This window comes from Vipera ursinii (genome assembly GCF_947247035.1).
Source record: "Vipera ursinii genome assembly, chromosome: 2".
In the NCBI taxonomy this organism is placed as follows: Eukaryota; Metazoa; Chordata; class Lepidosauria; order Squamata; family Viperidae; genus Vipera; species Vipera ursinii.
The window spans coordinates 246,611,067-246,629,380 of NC_139513.1; the positions used below are offsets into that span (position 1 = coordinate 246,611,067).

General features: G+C 38.8%; 1 protein-coding gene across 1 annotated transcript in view; it reads left to right on the plus strand.

Moving 5' to 3' along the window:
- TMEM232 (transmembrane protein 232) overlaps nt 1–18,314 on the plus strand; it is a gene marked incomplete at its 3' end in the record, with an annotated part of 116,870 nt that overhangs the window by 16,759 nt on the left and 81,797 nt on the right. Inside the window, exons 5-7 of the mRNA XM_083353505.1 lie at nt 4,482–4,581; nt 8,024–8,193; nt 16,989–17,167. Coding sequence (XP_083209631.1) covers nt 4,482–4,581; nt 8,024–8,193; nt 16,989–17,167 — 449 coding nt within the window. The remainder of the gene's footprint in view (nt 1–4,481; nt 4,582–8,023; nt 8,194–16,988; nt 17,168–18,314) is intronic.

Here is an 18,314-nt window from a genome sequence, read left to right on the forward strand (position 1 = left end):
GTTAGCAGGCGAATGATAGATATTGAAAAATTCAGAATGCTTTGCAGCCTCACTCTTGTCTCATCACATCTGTTTTTTTTTGTAGTTATTTTTAGAGAAAACTCCAAACACATGCTGTTTCTTTGTCAAAGATAATACACTATTTTAATTCTTGGTGACTAATAGTTAGATACTATCATTTCTCACTCTGCACAGGCAGGAGCTGCAAATACTGCAGCACCACCTCTGTATGATAGCTGAAGAGTTAAGTTACCCCAAAGGCAACTGGAAGAGTTGAACTGAACTGAATAGTGATCTTCAGTGCAGTGAGGACTAGGTAATATGAACTAATGAAACGAACAGTGCTGCTGACTTTAACCTAGTTCTAAAGTGTGAGCAATGTCTTACTTGGCCAATTTTATAGTTCAATTCACTTTTGGTCTCCCTCCCCCACTCTGACCATCTGTATGATACTGTGATGATACAGTCTGAAGTGCTAAGGCGAGACTTCTGATAATTTTCTTTACTTTTCCCTCTCTTTAAATACACTAGATAACAGCACTATTGTAAGAGCACTAATGTAAGTCTAGACAATGTCGGCTGGCGACCCCCAGGGGGAGGGCCTTCTCTGTGGGAGCGCCAGCCCTATGGAACCAACTTCCCCTTGAGCTCCGGATGGCCCCGGATCTCCAGTCCTTTCGCCGCAGCCTTAAAACACTTCTTTTCCATCAGGCTGACCTGGACTGATGACGGGGATTTTAAAATGTTTTTTAATTTTTAACTTCAATTTTAATTTATTCTATTGGGGCTGTTAATTTAATTCTTTTTAACTTTTGTATCGTATTTTATTGTTGTTAGCTGCCCTGAGTCCTTCAGGAGATAGGGTGGCATATAAGTCCCAATAATTAATAAATAAATAAATAAATAAATAAATAAATAAGTAAGTAAGTCTCCTGGAGACATAGTATCTTAGTTTGGTGGCCAAATAAATATATTTAATAAATAATAAAATAATTCTATTTTACCAGTTTTGTAGAACACATAGAATTAATTATTTTTCATAACTGCTTTATATGGCAACTTTAAGCAACATCTAATTTATTAGATAGTGAGTGATCTTAGAAGATATGATGTAATGTTGTCTGGATTTGCAGGAGGAAGGCAATGCATTCCAGAGTAGCAAGAGACAGCACAGCTTGTGTGGAAGAGAAAGGGTTGAAGACAGTTTCTTCCTAGTAGTTAAATCAGGCTGCTTTAATTTGGCAAAATTTCTGTCTATAGGTGAGAAACTGTTTAGAACAGGGAACCGTTTAGAACGGGGAACTGTTTAAAACAGGGGTGTCAAACTCAATTTCATTGAGGGCCGCATCAGCATTGTGGTTGCCCTTGGGGGAGGGGTGAGTGGGTGTGGCCAGGATGAGTGTGACCTACTGGGTGGGTGTGGCCAGTTCGACATCACTCGCTTCAGGGGTGCCTGGGCAGGATTGGGGCAGAACTCAGGGTCTTTGGCGGAGAGGATGGGACCGGGGTGAGAGCTGGGACATGGTCTCTCCCACTCCCCTTCCTTCCTCTGTTCCTTCCTTCCTCCATCCCACACTTCCTTCCTTCCTCCCTCCCTTCCTTCCTCTGTTCCTACTTTCCTCCCCTTTTCCCTCCCTCCCTCCCACTCCCTCCCTCCCTTCCTCCTTCCATTCCTTCCTTCTTTCCTCTCACTCTGTTTCTTCTTCCCTGTTCCTTCCTTCCTCTGTTCCTTCCTTTTTCCCTCCCTTTTTCCCTCCCTCCCTCCCTCCCTCCATTCCTTTCTTCCTCCCTCCAACCCTCTGTTCCTTCCTCCCTGTTCTTCCCTTCTTCCCCTTTTCCCTCCCTACCTCCGTCCCACTCCCTCCCTCCCTTCCTTCTTTCCTCTCACTCTGTTTCTTCTTCCCTGTTCCTTCCTCTGTTCCTTCCTTCTTCCCTCCCTCCCTCCCTCCATTCCTTCCTTCCTTCCTCTTACCCTGCATTCATTCTTCCCTGTTTCTTTCTTCCTCTGTTCCTTCCTTCCTTCCTCCCTCCCTCCCTTTTCCCTCACTCCCTCGCTCCCTCGCTCCCTCCCTCGCTCCCTCCCTTCCTCCCTCCCTCCATTCCTTTCTTCCTCCCTCCCTGTTCCTTCCTTCCTCCCCTTTTCCCTCCCTCCCTCCCTCTCACTCCCTCCCTCCCTCCCTCCCTCCCTCCATTCCTTCCTTCTTTCCTCTCACTCTCTGTTCCTTCTTCCCTGTTCCTTCCTTCTTCCCTCCCTTTTTCCCTCCCTCCCTCCGACCCTCCCTCCCTCCCTTCCTTCCTTCCTTCCTCTCACCCTGCGTTCATTCTTCCCTGTTCCTTTCTTTCTCTGTTCCTTCCTTCCTCCCTTTTTCCCTCCCTCCCTTGCTCCCTCCCACCCTCCCTTCTTTCCTCCCTCTGTCCATTCCTTCCTTCCTCTCTCCCACCCTCCGTTCCTTCCTCCCTGTTCCTTCCTCTGTCCCTTTTTTCTCACCCTCCATTCTTTCCTTCCTTCCCTCCATTCCTTCCTTTGCCTTCTCATCTCTTTCCTTCCCCCGCACTCAGGAAGGGGTGATGGGAGGGGGAAAGATTGCCAGCACTAACATGCTGCTGCCGGCCATTTCTATACCATGTGGGTGGGCAAGGGTGGTCCCATTGAAAGTGATGCCTCGTGGCTGTGAGGCTGGAGTTGCTGGTGAGGTGGTGGCACTGATCTACAACCTGGTTGCATTCATCAAAGCCAGAATGCTCTCAGCCTAACATCCACTGGAACCAGCAAGAAGCTGCCCCCGTGTCTCTGCCCCCCCCAGGTTTGTGCACAGGAGACGGCCAGCGCCGGTGTCCTGGGTGAAGTCAGCCTGCAGGGCAAGACAGCCAGCAGAGATGCCATTTTCCACTTGCACGTGCACCCAGGGACGGGGTGGTGCTGCCCTGTGGATTTAAGGCTAAGTGCATTCTGGCTTTGATGGATGCAACCAGGTTGTAGATCAGTGCCAACCTCCCCAAAAAACCTCCAGCCTCACAGCCATGAGGCTTTTCTTTCACCGGGACAGACCCCCCCCCGGTGGGATAGCAAGACTGCTGGCAAGAGTTATTATTTTGCAAAGAATTCCAAGAGAGCGATCAGACTAAAATAACATGTCATTTAATAATAATACTAGGTTTGAGGTCAATAATTAATATGAATTTGTTTGTTTAAGGAGTTGCTTCTTTGTATTAAAAACAGATTCCACAATCAATTGAAAACAATTGGTAATAATTGAAAACAAAGCAAATAAGTCAACAAAAGTTTTAAAATAGTATACTTAAAACATAGTTAAAAAGCTATAGTACAGAACAGGGCTTTTTGTCACTACGTTTTATAGTAGAATATATGCTTCGGGGTTTCTTTATTTTTACCTGATGTTCACCATGCATCAAATGAACCACGGTTCATTGCCCTCTGATAGGGAGTTTTTGATTTACCCCCTGACACTTTTCAACCAGTGGTACAGGTACCACCCGTGGTACATTGGCACCTAGCAGGTGGTATGCGACCATTCTAGAAAAGTGGTAGTGGGGGAGGGGAATGAGCTGAATCAGTAGTGGCACCGCACAAGCCTGAGCGAGAGATGGCTGCAGCTGCAGGGCTGTCAGGGCTCAGTGGAAGCACCAGGATCAGCACCAGGCTCCAGCTGGAGCTCGGCACTCATCCTGGCCCTTCTGAGCCCAGAAGAAGCATCAATCAGCTGGAATGTTGCAGCATCCCTGGGATCTTGTGATTTACATTTAGATGCTTGGCAACTGATCATATTTATGATGGTCACAGTGTCCCAGGGTCATGTGAAGTGACCAAAACCTGATGCAACCACCCAGCAGATGGGGGAAATAAAAACCACACACCCTCCACCTCACTCCCGCTGCCAATCCTCAACAGAAATGCTCACAACAATGAAAACTGCTGACAGGAGGAAGAGCGCTGCCAGGCGGGCAGGCAGGTGTCTTGCTCGGCTGTGGCTTGGGGGACACTTTTTTTAGTGCCATTGTAACTTTGAACAGTCACTAAATGTACTGTTCTAAGTCGAGGACTACCTGTACTTCATCACTTTTTTCCTCTTTTTTTTTTTGGTCATCAAATTTTTGACACCTTACTAGGCAACTGGTGGTACTTGGATGTTGCCATATCCTAAAAGTGGTACAATGGGTGAAAAAGTTGAAAAGCCCTGATATAGAACAACAGTGAGCCAAATGAGAATGTCTAACTGAATACATAGATAAATAGATATTTACTAAATTGTTTCTGACAACTTATATATGGAAAAATATGCTGAGAATAATGGTTTCTCTAGTTACAATTTTGAAATGGGGAGTGATGGGGGGGGAATCTCACTCCTTGAACATAAAGACCTACTAAATCAGGAAAAATTTTTAAAATGTTACTAGTGTACTGGGACACTGACAAATACATGGACAGAAAGTTATAGAATAAATACTGTTTTTTTTGACAGCTTGGATTTTTAGTCTTTTTAAGGCTACTACTGCTATATTTATTTGGTTACCAGAGGTTTTCCGAAGAACACAAATCCAGGCTTCACACTGGCTTGAAAGGTATTTTTTTTAAAAAAAACATCTGTTTATTTTTGCTATATTTGTAACGTACTTTTAGAATCTTCTCTGACCAATCTAGTTATGTTACCAAAAAAACATCAAAAGAAACTTGAGGGCAAATCCAGTTTGACATCTTCTATTTACTCCTGCCTATTTAGTAGGAACATGCAACCGTTGACATAGGGAGTGTATCTGGTCTATATTTATATTTTATGTCATCCTTAGACTATTTTTATAAGCTGTGTACAAGTGATTGATTCAAATCTTTGGCAAAAGCAACTGTTGTGTTCCAGCCTATGACTGGCCCTGTTTGAATGTCAGGGAGAACCCCTTTTTATAGTCAACAGGCTGGAAAAAACCCAACCAAATTTATTTACAAAGAGTTCAAACAAAAGTTAAACGAAAAGTTCAAGAGTTAAACCACAGGGGGAGGGCGTTCTCTGTGGGCGCGCCTGCCCTATGGAATCAACTGCCAACAGAACTCCGGACTGCCCCCGACCTTCGTTCATTTCGCCGGGACCTAAAAACCTGGCTCTTTAAGCTATCTGGTCTGGACTGAGGGGTTTAATGTTTTTAAATTGTGATTTAATTTTTGCGGCTAGACTTAATTTTATTTTAATTTTATATTGGATTGTTTTAAAATTTTGCCTTGTAAACCGCCCTGAGTCCTTTGGGAATAGGGCGGTATATAAACTGAATAAATAAATAAATAAATAAATAAATAAATAAATAAATAAATAAATAAAAGTTTAAACAAGAGTTAAACAAGAATAACAGACCAGGACTCTAGCAGAAGATCTTCAAATGATTGCCTTCAGCAACCAGTACCTCCCACACCTTCCCCTTTTATCAGCAGTCCCAAGGTGTGGCTTCTCATTGCCTTCTCCTGAGTTGCCTCACTGCCTTTGGCTCTGCTAGATTGCCTCCTGCTCCTAGCGTCCCTGAACAGAGCCAGCTGTGGATCGTCTTCTTCCAATCCCTCGTGCTCACACGGCTGAGTCTGATGAAGAACAAGATGGGAGGGTGAGAGTCCTGCAATGCATCAGAACCTTCCTCTGACACCAAAGGCTCTCCAAACCCCTCCTCCTCCTCTTCAGAATCATCCGACTCAGCTGCCGGAACCACAGGCTGACGCTGAATCACAACAGCAACCTAGCCTTTTCCAGTAAGCATGGGAAAGAGGGGTGAAGCTAGGAAAAAGACAGGAAAGGGCAGCACTGCTCATTATTTGCTCTTCTGCTGGCAAACAGACAAACTGTGTTAATCTGATTATTCTTGACCTTGAGAGAATATAGGCATTAACAGAAAGGAGTTCTCTTTAAAAGAGGCAACTTAAGACAATATTGGCACTCACCACTCTTATTTATTACCACCAATCCTAATTTCCTTTCTTGGGGACTTTTATTTCTTTAATTTGCTTTTAATCTGTTTTAGAAATAATGTTTATGATAGCATGTGGGAGGATTTCATACAAAGATCATAATTGGTTTCCTAAAATTAATTGTAGGAAGAAGTTGTTTTCCACAGTCTGGTCTGGATTCATTTTGCAGTTTGAAATAAAGTTGTTTTTGCCAATAAACCTTTCATTGCAAGTAAAAATAATTGTTGGAACAATATGGTTTCATCACAAAGATCAGTTCCAAATTATAAATAGAATTTGCTCAACCGAATTACCCTGAAGGCTTTTTATTGTGCTGCCATGATCTATCATGTTCCACAAGAAAGGGATACTGCAGCAGGTTAAATAATGTAGCATTGCACTATTTTCTTAAGAGTTCCCTGAAATGTAAATGTGACAATCTGAGAACGTCATGCTGGTTAATGTGACTGAAAGAGCAGCTAATGGCGTTTGACAACACCAGATCAGTTTTTGCTCACAAAGCTGGTATTTCTAATGAATGCTAAAGATTTCCCTAATAGACATCAGATTTTTGGCATACATATGCATAGCCTGCAGTGACTCAGCAGGCTGGGGGTGAGGGAGGGGGGGGGCGGGGCGGTGCTGTTAATATTGCAGTGGTGTTGCAAACTTGCCTCTGTTGTTGGTTGTCATGGCCACACACATTCATTCGCAAAATCAAGAATATAAAGTCAGACAATTAAAAACAATATCAAGGATATATTTATATCTCCCTCATTAAAAGATCCCCCTCCCCCATGTGCAGTAGCCAATATAAAAAGATAATTACATTTCCCCCAATATATTTCTCAAGAAATGCTGTAATACAGGGGTCTCCAACCTTGGCAACTTTAAGACTTGTGGACTTCAACTCCCAGAATTCCTCAACCAGCTTGGCTGGCTGAGGAATTCTGGAAGTTGAAGTCCACAAGTCTTAAAGTTGCCAAGGTTGGAGACCTCTGCTGTAATATGATATTGGATATAGATTTAAAAAATGACAGTGAAAAAAACTTGGTCCACAAAATATTTTAGTAAAAGCAATACGTACATTTCATTAGAAATACCATTCACAGTTTTGGGCTATCTTTATTGTCCTGATTATATTAGTAATTCTTTAAAGTATAATTTCAGAAAAATTTACATGTTGCAGCATTTTGCTATAGAAAAATCTATTTAAAAAGAAGGTTATTGTTCCACTTGTGGTAGTACAGAAATGATCAAGGGTGTGTTCCTTCATTAGATGTTATTGGACAGCTATTTTTTACATTGTATTAGAGTGCATTAAATATTCTAATTTATAATATTTTTAAGATAGATGAAAGCTGACACTGAAATTCACTGACCTACTGTATACTGAAATGTACACAAAACAGCAAGTTTGTATTAAGCAGATGGCTTAAAGTATCAGCCTGTTCTACTTCATTGTTAGCAGCTGTTGCTTAGAGGAAGCACATTGAATCCTTCCATTTAATAAAGAAGACAATAGCCAGAGAAAAATTCTGTGTACTGAGATTGAGGGATAGTAATTCGGATCTGTAATTTAATATATAAACTGAGTTAATTTGCACTTTCTACATATGAACCAGCATGCACCTACACCTCCATTTCTTTTCTTGCCTAAATATTGGATTGCAGTTCTTTTATAAAAGTAGGTGTATAAAAAAATAAATACATTAGGAAACATTGCAGATAAAAAGACGTCCATTAAAGATGATTACAACCTAAACCAATGTTTTTATACAGATTTTTTTTAAAATCTGCACCAAGAGATGTAAAAAGATCGAGGGAACATTTATGAAAAATATGTCAATAATATAGGAAGGAAAATGGACTTGTGTATCTTATATAAATTATAAATTCTTCTAATAGAATTGTGTATGTAGTATTTTGTCAATCCACAAGAGGTCACACAATATTTATATATCCATTCTAGAAAATTCTTTGCTAAAGATTCTTTTCATTTAATAGTGAAGTTTGATATTACGTAGTATCTAAAATTCAACAGGACAAACTAACATGGTGTTGTTGTTGTTTGTGCCATAGCATTAGCAGCATGTGAAATGTGCTATCAACCTTACCCAAACATTCTTTTTATGGTGCAATTTATGCTGAAGGCTGGAGAAATTATCTGTGAAACAGCAGTGGTTTCTGAATCACAATTAGAATCCCAGGAAAATTTAGAAGAAATGGAGGAAAAACCACTTCTTGACACAGTAGGTAACACATAATTGATATACAATACATCAAGCAGCATTACCACGGTTAAATAAGCATGATTAGTAATTCAGTGAAAGCTATTAAAGCTGAGTTGAAGTGGCAGATTGGCAGTAGTTAAAAAAATAAAAAGATATGGGTTATCCTGGTCAAAGCCCAGTTCTTTGAAATATTCCCTATTAGGAGTATGTCAACCTAAGAATTGGATCCAAATATTTCTCTTCTTAACAGAAGTTTGTAACTTATGGAATGTTGCATATACAACCCATTTACCACAATACAATTTAGGTGGCCTCATCACAGAGACTCAAAATCATACTTAATCTTGGTTCCTAGGTGTATCTCTCTCTCTCTCTCTCTCTCTCTCTCTCTCTCTCTCTCTCTCTCTCTCTCTCTCTCTCTCTCTCTCTCTCTCTCTCTCTCTCTCTTTGTATTTTCCAAAGCTTTCTAGTCCTCAGTAAGAGATGTGTGGGGAGTACACGCTTTGCCTGCAGAAAGACAAAAACTCATGAACAAGTAGCTCTAGATTAAAGCTTAAGTTGGTTTAGACACATAATATGAAGGTAAGAGCTATTGAGGAAGTTTCTGATGCTTGGAAAAAATCAAATTGAAAAAGAAGCTAATAGACGTTAAGCTAGTTAGATGTTGTCATGAGTGCTGTCGCTAATGACACAAGCAAGAGCTTACAAGTATTGAAGAAATCAGTTACTAATAGACCATCTTAGTGAATGATACCCCATCAGTCACAAAAAGTTGGAAGTGACAAAAGTGGAACTGAAAAACTCTTGCCTGAAATTCTGGAAAATTTCTTTTGAGATAGACCTGGCATATATAACCTATTGCTCTTCTTCAGGTGCATATGGCTACTACATTATGTAACTTCTAGTCATGCTTAGAGTGGACCTTAGACCAGGAATGGGAGAGTATGAACTTCTGGATTATATTTTCTGGCAATTCCAGGCGATAAGATCAATGATAAGAAATGTTGAAAATTATCTTTTTCGAAATCAGAGCAGGTTTGCTTTCCCTGCTGTTGATAACTTGTCATTCCCCCCATTTTTCTCAATGGCCATGCTTTGCAGAAGTTATAAATCGAATTATGTGGTGTAAGCAGTGGTGGGATTTAAATAAGTGAACAACTGGTTCTTTGTGTAAATGCCACTTCCGGAAGTCCATTCTGGGCCTGGGCAACAAAAAATTAGCTATCGGTTCTGCTGAAGTGGTGTGAACCAGCTGAATTCCACCACTGGATGTAGGGAATCTTGACACTTTTCAAATGAGCTAGTTTCAGATAAAATAGATCTTTTAATTTCAGGAAAGAAATTATCTGAAACTAGCTCATAAAGGAATCTTGTCAAATACTAGAAAAAAATAACCCACATTTTATGTAGGATAAAATATTTTTGGCAACTGATGGGCCTGGATGAACTATGATCTTTGTTACTTGTTTATTCTTCTCATGACCCTTCTGGCTGGCAAAGGCCTCCTGAGAGGTGATTTGGTTAAGTTTTAGTGGTGGGGAATTCTTCTTTGAGAGAGAGTATGGTTCCTTTACCCCTTAAAGAGCCATTGGTCCATTCTTTTCTCAAGACACTGGACTAACATACGCTGGCTAATTTTTGACCAGTATCCAATGTTCCCATTTTAGGTAAGGTTATTGAGAAATTAGTCATGCAGCAGCTTCATAGGATTCTGTATGAAGCAGAATATCTGGATTTGTTTCAGTCAGATGTCAGGCCTGGGTATGGAACTGAAACAGAATTGGCTGTGCTTTTAGATCAGGCATGTCAAACTCGCGATGTCATGTGACGTCACATGATGTATCATGACTTTTTCCCTATTGCCGGCAACGGGGTGGGCGCAGTTTCAGGATGACATATCCGGCCTGCAGGCCGGCAGTTTGACATGCCTGTTTTAGATGACTTCTGGTGGGAGTGGGATGGGGGTAGTGCATTCATCCTTGATCTCTTGGTGGCTTTCCATACCATTGATCAAACTATTCTTCTGGACTGGCTGCAGAAGTTGGGGGTGGGTGGCACTGCTTTGTGCTGGTTCTCTTTCTTCCTCCATGGACTATTTCAGTAAGTGTTGAATGGGAGTGAGAGGTCCTGCCCTTGAACCTGACTTTGGGGAGTGCTGTTGGGCTGGATTCTCCACTCCTGCTTAGCATCTACATAAAACCACTGGAGGAAATTGACCATAGCCATGAGGTGAGGTACTATCAGCCTACTGATGTTACCAAGTTGTATATCTCCACCCTGGTGATGTTAGTGATGCTGTTTTTCTCTGCACAATAGAATATTCTTTATTGGCCAAGTGTGATTGGACACACAAGGAATTTGTCTCTGGTGCATAAGCTCTCACTGTACATACAAATAACGAAGTATCATTTAGAAAGTTAGTGGAAATTAAAATTGAAAAATCTATTAGGTCATTGATTGTCTAAAAGATTTTATGTTAAAACAATTAGAATATGTGTAAATTAAAAACTATGGATATATGTAAGGAAGTTATTTTCTATGTGACTGATAGGATAAAACTTGTCTTTAAATCTACAAATAGTGCATATGAAGGGAAAAAGAGAGGAAATGTTTATGGTAGCAATTTGAAATCTGTGCTAATGATATCTGTATGTAATTGAATTACTACTACCCAGCCACCACGTTGCTTTTCAAATATGTGAATGTAATATTAGAAAATCAATAAAATTTGTAAAAAAACAACAAATAATGAAGTAATATAATCATAAGATACCAATAATAGAAGGTAAAAGATGAGAAGGATGATAGTAATACAGCCCTACTAGATGGATAAATACTTAGACATAAACAGTGTTATGGGAATTAGGAAATTAGTTGACTGTCAGGTCCCCAAAGAAATGTATTTTAACCCTATGCCTGTTTTCCCTTTTCTGAACCCTTTCTTTGTGGCCTGCCATTCTGTTGGGAGGGGGGATCTTTTGGGATTGCTTGCACTGTTTGCAGGATACCCTTCCCCCAGGGAATGGACTGTCTCTCCCTTATCTAAGAGATGGTTTTCGCTTGGAGCCAGGAGAAATCGAAAGTGAGAAAGACCTTGAGGAACCCACTGAAATGACCAGTTACCAAAAATGATGCCACCTGTGGATTGGCTGGGATTCAAACGAACACTGAGACTCTGGGGGGAGGAGTATTGAATGTTGCTTTTAATATATCGCTTCGCGGGTTTTTCTCTCAGATTCCGCCTTCATTCCCTACTGTCAGTAGCCTCTAATAAAAATTCCTTTTGAGACAATGCCTGTTTCAAGAGTTCTGCTTTCTTGGGAGGCTTAGCTGAGGTAGGCCCTTACATTGACATTCTGACTTGGTTATTGGACACTGTGGGCATCTGTATGGGGACCAACAGCTTGCAGCTTAAGGTGCTTTGGGTTTTGGGGCCATCAGGACCTGGAAATTTACCATATTTGTTTCTAGACAAGGGGGCACTGCCCTAGACAGATCTGATGCATAATCTGGGGGACCTTCTGGGCTCAGGACTCCTGTTCAAAGAGCAGGTGACAGTTGTGGCTAGGAGGGCCTTTGCACAACTTCAGGTTGTTTACCAGTTATCCCCATTCCTGGAATGACTGTGGTCAGTCACTCATACCCTGGTCACCTCCTGCATGGATTACTGTAATGAGCTTTATAAGGGGCTTCCTTAAAGGGCATCCAGACGTTTCGACTGGGGTAAAATGTGATGACAAGGATGGCTACCAGTTTGTTTCCAGGTTCAATTCAAAGTGCTAGTAATTATATACTACTTAACCTCTATTATCTGTCTGTAAGCCATAATGGTGCATCACAAGGCAACAGTTTTTGAAACAAGTTATTTCAAATGGGCTAAGTTAAAGAATATGTCCAAAATTGGGCATCTGTTGTTCCATGGAATTAAAATTGAAGGATCTTCATAAAAGTTATATTTGCAAAGAGAAGCTGGCAGAAAGTCAGAAATCACTTCTGCTCCCACTGCTTTTTCCTCTGCTCATGGTCCTTCCATTTATCTATTTAGGTAACAAGAAATATCTCTAAAATGATGGCTCAATGGGTCATGAGTCATCTAGTGACTATAAAGCACTACACAACATGTGATCAGGGTACTTGAGGGACTGCCTCTCATCAATCAAGTCTACTTGTTTTATCAGGTCTGGGAGAAAAGGCAGGTCCAGTCCAAGAAGGAATGTCATGTGAGGTTTTCAACTTGAAGTTGCCAAGTTTGAAAAATACTGACTTAGAGCAAAGGCAGGTTTTCAAAGAGTTTCAGAATAATTGCAGGTATGACCCATATGGATCTCTGGAGAGATGTCTTTTAGGTAAGCTTATTGGAGAAGGTGTGTTACTTCGGTCCTACTAGATGATATTGTTTAATTGAAGGGACCTTGAGCATGGTCAGCCACAGTGTCCAATCTTACTTAGTGGGCAGAAACTGTTAGACAGTCCCTCATAAATTTAATAAACCTAAACCTAAACCTAAATAACCATGTTCAATCTTTCCTTTGAATTGAGAGGTAGCCTTGACATGTACTCTGATATACAAGCAGTGGATAAACTAAAGGGTTTCTCAGGACCACAGATAAAGAATAAGACAGAGATAGAGTCTAAGCTTCAGGTTTTAAATTAAGAGAACCAGTTTTGCTTTAGGAGATGACAACCTCTGACTTATAGCAGCTAGTGAGATTGTTTGCTGTTAAAAATCATTTGCTGTTGCTGTGACATATGTTTTTGATTCCAGCAAGTTCTGCTTAGCCAACCAGCAGCCCTTCACTTGTACAGTGCTGACAGATTCAATGTCTGCTATTCTGCATGGTTGCAGATATACTTCTCCCACAACACCCTGAAGTGGCTTGGGTGGTTGTTTTTTTTTTTTAGTGAACCATGATATTGGTTGCTGGAGTTTTTCTCATCAGCTGTACTGCCATGATGAATATTGCTTTTTGCCCAGATAAAATAAATTTAAAAGACCTCATAGTAATGAGGCATACATTAGGAACACAGGGAATAGCTTCAGTACCAGGCTAGATGTTATCCATCTAGATCCGTATTGTCTGTTCCAATCTTCTTTGCAAGGTGTCCTACTGAACTTCAAAATACAATTCTTCAGTTTGTTAGGTTTTTTTTAAAAGATAAAAATCTTGCATGAATGATAGCTATATGTTTTGGAAATGACTGATACATTGTGACTGAAAATAATAGGTCTGTGCATACTTCAAACATGCAGAGTCACAGATGTCTAGACATCAAATAAAAATATACTGTTCTCTAAATACAGTATTTATATCTAGTTTTTTTATTATTTAGGACCAGCCTCAACACTTGTCTTAGGGATATTCAGAAAACAAAGAATAAATTCTTATTTGGCTTAGCTGCTGTTCTAGAAGAAATGAATGTTTTTGTGAGATAGTAGGTTTCCCGTTAGTTTATAGTAAGATGCTATTGTGCCTTTGCTTCAGAAGGAGATGGGAGATCCTACCATGTAGGAAATGGGACAAAGCATGAGTTCCTGCCAATGCAGGTCCCTTCACCCCCTAGGACAGAAGAAACAAAGGAAGCCTCCATTTATCCTAGTGCAGTAGCTGATATAGTTAACTCTTGCATTTAATTGATTAAAACCCCACATCTTCATGGATACATTCAACCACAGTGCTGATTTAAAATGGTGCCATCCCTGCTTCCAGAGAGGCCCTTATTTGTATCCTAATCTCACAGGCTTTAATGCAGTGCAGAAGCTGGAGGACCTCTTCTGTATATTTCATTGTGAGCTGGAACGGAAAACTCAAGGAATACAAGGTCTGGAAGCTATTTTATTTTAAATGACTCAGGGCTTCTATTTTACCTTTCCTGGCTTCCTGGAAGATGTTACAAAGATGTGTTCTCCAATTTGGAAAAGTTTGAAGAATAATTTATTGCTCAGAACAATTTAATATATTATAGAAACCGTGCTCCAGTAATAGCAATTGAATCACCATTCTGATATTTTTAGCTGTCTCTTAATAATGTCCCTGAAATCTTTTCTGCTCTGTTACTTTTTATAGAGAGATTCAAAATTATGCCAAAGGAATAGGAGTTGTTTAAATAAGGAAACAAAAAGCAAAAATAGAGTAATAAAAGCAGGCTGTATATGGAACTGAAACACGGCGGTGGATTTCACCTGTCTGTTTATTCAGCTCACATGATTGCTATGGGGATAGACTACCTGTAGAAACCTCAGGCATAAGTGATTACGAGGAGATTTTTGTTTGCATGCAAAACATTCATACTTAGTAAAACCTTCTCATATTAAATATGTGTATCAAATTTTTCAATTTAAGAACTTTGTGAAAAATTGGTTCTTAAAATTAGACAATGAAGAAGCCTTGTATCAACTTAAAATTGTAATTTTGCTCATAAATTTCTTCCTCGATTAATTCAGAAGTACCTTGTTCCCCGATATCCCACCACATTTATGAGAAAGATGCTCTTCTTTTTACATGCTCAGTTAAGCTGAGAATATTTTCAAAATTACTAAACTGGATTAAGAATATTGGGTATCTTTTTCCATATACTGAACTGTTGCAATAATACAGGTAGGTCTCCCTATTCTCAGTACAGCCTAAATATTATAAAACAAACATAAATCAATCATACCCCCCTTGAATTATAGAAATTGTGGAGTTGCACAAAGTTGTAGACTGACCATAGGTAGGGGAAAGTAAGTGTACAGCTCAATGTTTCAGTTAATTGTTTTACATCTTTAATTAAAATATTAAACTTTTAAGATTATAAGGAAAGTACAAAAGTAATAGTTTGCTTGAATAAAAAAGCTGCCACTGAAGTTTTAACCTTCATTATTTGAATAAGTGATAGATTGAATTACAATTATTAAATGAAAAAGTGACATTGTGACACAAGCTTTTGTATCTAAAAGTAGGTAATCTTGATCCAGATAGTTTCAATTTCAAATGATGCCTTCTCTAAATTTATATTAAGACAATTTATATAAAATTGTTTTCATGAAAATATTTTTATTTGCATTTAATTAAAATAAATCTTAATTAAAAATTTTGAAGTATTTGTTCTTTATTCTACTTTTTGTGAATGATTCCTAATATGATCCCCGTAGTTGCTTATGATACAACAAGGGGAAGCATCATGCATCATATATCATACAAAAATGTACCCTCTCTCATCTTTTGCAATATTGCAAAGATTCCTGAAAATGTGTATGTGATACACATGCTTAAAATAGCACAGGGTTGTATGTTAATTTTTTTTCAGGCATCAACCTATGCAAATGACTTCTAATTTGTTTACATATGGAATGCATTCTTATGCTATCTATCAGATAAGATTACAGGACAGTAATATATGACGATAAAGTAGCTCTAAAAAGCTAAGGGTGTCATCTGATTAAGTCCAGTTTTCAAAACCAAGTCACCCTTACTATTTTTTGTTCTAATTTATTTATTTATTTATTATTTAAACTTATATACCGCCCTTCTCCCGTAGGACCCAGGGTGGTACACAAGGCAATTAAGACAATATAACAATACAAAAGTTAATAGCAAATTAAAATAAATTAAATTATCCTTGATTAAATCTAAAACCCTTAACTCTAATTAAAACCCCAATTACAATAGGTTAAAAATTAAAAGTTCTCAGTCCTGGCTGGAAAGCTCAAAGAGCCACGTCTTCAGGTCCCGGTGGAACGAACGAAAATCAGGGGCAGTCCTGAGCTCTACGGGTAACTGGTTCCAGAGGGCAGCCATTTGAAGTGGTGGTAAGACTGTAGTGTGTTGAGAGTAAGAGAAATGCTTTTGTCCATTGTACAAAGAATCCATAATTTCTTTATATCACATAAAACGTATTTGGATTGTTCTATATTTGAAGCTACTCTCTTTTGCAAGTAACTGATTTTTTTGTCATCCTATTTTCCATTCTCATTCTACCAATGTTTGCTTCATCAATTGTTTTAAACAGAATTTTGCTTTTCTTCCCCCCCCCCCATGCCTTCCTTTTTTTCTACATCAGCAAATATTCTGGGTTCTAATATTTTAAGAAAATTGGTATCATCCATCATCTCAGAAAGATGTGTATGTGTTCTTTCTGTATTTTTTTTAAAGTGATAGCCACTATCTCTCTTCTCAGTCCTATTTTGGCTCTATTGAAAGTATATCTGAGTTAACATATTAGGCAATGCTATCAAAAAGAATATGGTAGTGAAAAGAGAACTCAGTCAAAATATGCAAGCCAAATATTAATGGGACTTTTTAGATTCCTATGGAAGTGATCCGAAGCAGCAGATATTGCAAGCTGTGTAGTTTGAAACACATACACACCAGTTTCCACAACAGTTGGAAATTTTCATTCTCCTATAATAATCTAATTTCTCTGCTAATTCTATCCTATGCTGGTAAAACACACGAATCTGTCACAAGATGAATTGGAAAAGTTCCACAGAGAGGAAGCAAGATGGGGAGTTCACACACACTTCTACTTAAAAATTAATGCAATACAATGAAAAATTAACATCGAAGAACAAAGTGACTTACAGCAAATGAAATATTTTATTCTTTTGACCTTTGTTGGGTTTATTTTTTTGAAGGAAACAATAACAGCAACAAAATGCAAACCACACAAATCCATAAAGAAAATGAAATTAGAGAAATTCAGTATGAGAATATAATACAATTAAAATAAAATTTTAGTTAAAAAGAGATGCAAATCTGTGAGGAGAGTTGCCAATTAATTTTTTATTTGCAATGTTTTATTAATGGATTTAACTTTTTTGGTTTTTTTGGTAGACATCCACGAATGCCAGCTCAGCAGCTGAGTTAAATTCCAAAGAAAAGCAATTCAGAATTAAGCAATTTCTTTGGCACAGCCTTCTTGTTTGGGTTTGTGTACATAATGGCAGCTCTGAAATAGATGCAGTCCTCATGCATGTCCTATTCTATAAGGAACAGCTCCATCAAAAAAACTGGTAAGGACATCTTATAACTTGATATACCCTTGATGGAAACCATTTTTGTGCTGAAATGTTAAATAACCTTTATGCCTAAATGTTAATCACTCTAAAGTTGCTTGTCAAAAAGATTTACAATTTTTGTGCCAGAAAGAGAAGCAATTTATGTACTTTGTATTGCTTTATTTTATTTAGAAATTGTTTCTGTCTTTTTGGCTAGGACATTTTACCAGTCTACTTTTATTAAATTATGTCTGTTATTGATACCAACTGCATTTCGTGATTTCAAAGTACAGTATCTGTCACATAGCTAAACAGCTGCAGTGCAATGTGTCAATCTTTCTTCTGGGACCAATACTTGCCTTCATTTTTGGGTGCTCTTTATGCAAAGTGTAATAAAACTAATTTTGCATGCTTACAATTAGTTTTATGCTGGAAATGTATTTTGATTGCTTCTGTTAATTGAAGCCTCAACAAGTTATAATTGCAAACTGCACTCATTGGAACTTTGCCTTATGCTTAAACTATTTTGTTAAGAATTTTTTTTTCAGATATACAAAATTATATGGATTTACAGAAAAGCTAATTATATCCCTGTTCTGTGATTTTGGTCTGAGATCTTTTTGGTCGGTTTAGAAATTGGCATATTGGAGTAAAAGCAATGATTTTTGAGGAATATTTTTGTATTTCTTACGTTTAACAATATGGAGGAATGCCAACTCAGGTTATGTTTCAGCTGAATGTCAATTAGATGTGCATGGCTTCCATTTAAAAATAACTTCCATGGTAACTTTAATTTTATATAGAGCCATGAGTTTTATTTCCATTGAATGGAGGAGGGAAGCATGAAATAAATCTGGCATGATTCAAGCTGCAATTACAGATGTTTCAGGTGTCAGACAGCAATGCAATGCAAGGAGGAGGTTCACACTGTTTTGCTTAGCTTAATCCTATAACCAGGCAAAGCATCCCTTGAAATCTGCACATCTCTAATGTGGATTCTTCATAGTGTTGAGGACCTGGAGGCGCTAGACAAAAGTGAGGAGGCATATCACAGTGTAAATACTTGACAGAGGAGTTACTAGAGTCTAGACTAATCTCACTGAGCACTGGAAGGCAATACCCTAACTATTTGCCCAAGCATCAAGAAATACTTTGCTGATTG